General features: G+C 48.0%; 1 protein-coding gene across 1 annotated transcript; it reads left to right on the top strand.

Annotated features, from left to right (window-relative positions):
- Positions 1-1,066: 1,066 nt before the first annotated feature.
- msx1a (muscle segment homeobox 1a) lies at positions 1,067-2,124 on the top strand (the record flags this gene model as incomplete). Its single annotated transcript, XM_079241956.1, is given in 4 exon segments — positions 1,067-1,474; positions 1,476-1,494; positions 1,705-1,943; positions 1,945-2,124. Coding segments are annotated over 4 exon segments (846 nt in total).
- Between the last annotated feature and the right edge of the window lie 474 nt (positions 2,125-2,598).

Below are 2,598 nucleotides of genomic sequence, written 5' to 3'. Positions count from 1 at the left end.
GGAATCCCTCCAGTAGCAGGGGTGAGGAGATTATAACTCTCATTAGAATAGATAGAAATGGCGTGCGATCAGATTTTTCATGCTGAATGCCTCGGTGTCCCAAGGCTAGGGCGGGTAGAAGAGGAGGCGGCACCATGCGCCCTCGGAGCGGGTTCAACTTTTCTATCGTCTCTCCAAAGTGGAGCCTTTGATCCAGGCCGCTGCTGGCGCCTGAAAACAACATGTCTGCCATTAAGGAGGCTGACAAATCGTGACAGATTGTTTATGCGTGGCAATTAGCAATGCAGAGGTTGCCCTGAGAAATGCTGCGAAATGTCAAGGCCCGAACTTTCTACTGTCTGATTCAGAAAAGCACGTGTTGTGCAGGAATCCACCGAGATGGATCCACGGAGGTGTTTTTTTTAACTAGACAACTAAAAAAAAAAAAACAATTAAATGAACATTTTAACAGATAGCAGAGAGAGAAAGGTTAAATAAACGACATACAGAGGTAATCCCGTTCTTCACGCAGATTCCACATTATTATTTACCTTAATGGATGCAGTCAAAAAGGAAAAATCCAAGCGCCCCCCCCCAAGCCTGATAATTACCACTAAATAACTGCAAAGGCCTGTGTGCTTTAATTAGAGCCCTGCAGCCATCAGTAAGCAGGCAGAGGTCCGTCACATGAGGAGGAGCAGGAAAGTGTAAAAACTTGCCAAAGTCATTTGGCTCAATGTGTCAAAACTTTAAGACCAAGTTTTCAACCATCAACTATTATATTATCATTTAAAAGGATATTTTAGAGTTTATTCTTAATTAATTTATACTAATTACTTTTAAAATACATGTTTATGTTCGGTTGATTGTTATTAAAAGTAACTATTGATGAAGTTTTTCCGCTTGACGAGGTCCAGCCCCTCCAGGCTTCTGATTGGCTGCTTCTCTCTCTACGTCTGCCTTATTACAGCCTTGCGCTTCAATTTGGACACATAAACATGAGGATAGCGTCACCTTAGCGCAGCAGCTCTTCCCACGGTTCCAGTCTGAGTCAACCCATCGTTTCAGCTGTGCCAACCGGACCTGTATGGCCCCATCGACCGCCATGTCAGCTCTGACTGCTGCTCTGAAAACTGAAGATCTCTCTCCCCGTTCGGTTCTTGTCAACAGAGGGGAAATGCAGACCAGTTTGAGTCCTACAGAAGAGACCAGTAAGCCCAAAGTGGCCATTCTGCCGTTCAGCGTCGAAGCGCTGATGGCTGATAAGAAGCCCCGCAGAGAGGAGCCGAGTCCGGATGCCGCTGCTGGGACGTCCCAGGTGCTGGGAAAGGGGACCCGGATCGGTTCTTACGGTGGTCTGGAGACTTCGGTTCCTGCTTTGCCAATGAGCTCTTCGTTTTCAGTGGGCGACATCATGAATCTGTCAGAGGACGTGCTGATTAAACCCGAGAGTCCGGACAGTAAAGAGAGAAGTTCGTGGATCCAGAGCCCACGTTTTTTCTCCCACACCTCCCAGTAAGTCACGAAGTTTATGTTTTTAAAAGGAGAATATGCCTAAAGTACACTGATTTTAGGTTTAATACAACCCGTAATAATCTTCAATTAAACCACTTATTGTTGTTAAGGGTTCTGTTTTTTAAAAAATGGAAGATTTCTTTTACTTTCTTTCTCCTTTTTGTAGAAATAGAGCAGTGTTTCTGAGATACAGCTTTTCTCTCCCCACAGGACGGCTGAGTCCTCCTGCGTGTCCCCTGCGGAAACACAAGACGAACAGAAAGCCCCGGACCCCCTTCACGACGTCGCAGCTCCTCGCCCTGGAGAGGAAGTTCCGCCAGAAGCAGTACCTTTCCATCGCCGAGCGCGCAGAGTTCTCCAGCTCCCTCAACCTAACGGAGACCCAGGTTAAAATCTGGTTTCAGAACAGAAGAGCCAAAGCCAAGCGTCTGCAAGAGGCAGAGCTGGAAAAAACTGAAAATGGCAGCCAAGCCGATGCTGCCTCCAGCTTTCGGAATTTCGTTTCCTCTCGGCGCGCACGTCCCCGCGTCCTACGCGGGATCGCACCCGTTCCAGAGGCACTCCCTGCCGGTGTCCCCGGTGGGACTGTACGCCGCTCACATGGGATACAGTATGTACCACCTGGCTTGACGGGGGCTGCAGGATGAGGGACCGCGGGACAGACACAAGGACTACTCTGTGAAGGCCCCGTCAGAGAAGGGCCCCCTCCGGACCGCTGAGGTGACACTGCAAGCAACTTCCCAGAGGGGAGCTCAGTGTCACATCTGGTCAGGGGGATGAAGACTCCTAAGAGACCCCCTTCTGAGGACCTTGAAGTTAGTCCACTTCTCTTGACCTCGCCAGTAAGTTCACACACTGCAAAAAGAATCCAGCTTTGTTGGTCATTTAATCTAAAGTCTTAAAAACTAAAATAAAGAAAGTCTCGCTTTAGAGAAAGATGGAGACATTGAGACTAAATGACTTGAAGATGGACGTTTTGGAGGTGGAAACTTGTAGCGAGAGAGAAGTATGGACAGTAAGGTGAAAGAAATAGGGCTCATTTTCAGACTATTCCAACAACAAACGTCTTGGTCAGGCAATAAGGGCTTCAATGGGCCGCTGTCA

The sequence above is a fragment of the Telmatherina bonti genome (assembly GCF_933228915.1).
Source record: "Telmatherina bonti genome assembly, chromosome: 6".
Classification (NCBI taxonomy): Eukaryota; Metazoa; Chordata; class Actinopteri; order Atheriniformes; family Telmatherinidae; genus Telmatherina; species Telmatherina bonti.
Note: the sequence above shows the minus strand (reverse complement) of the source record. Positions and strands in the feature narration are given on the sequence as shown.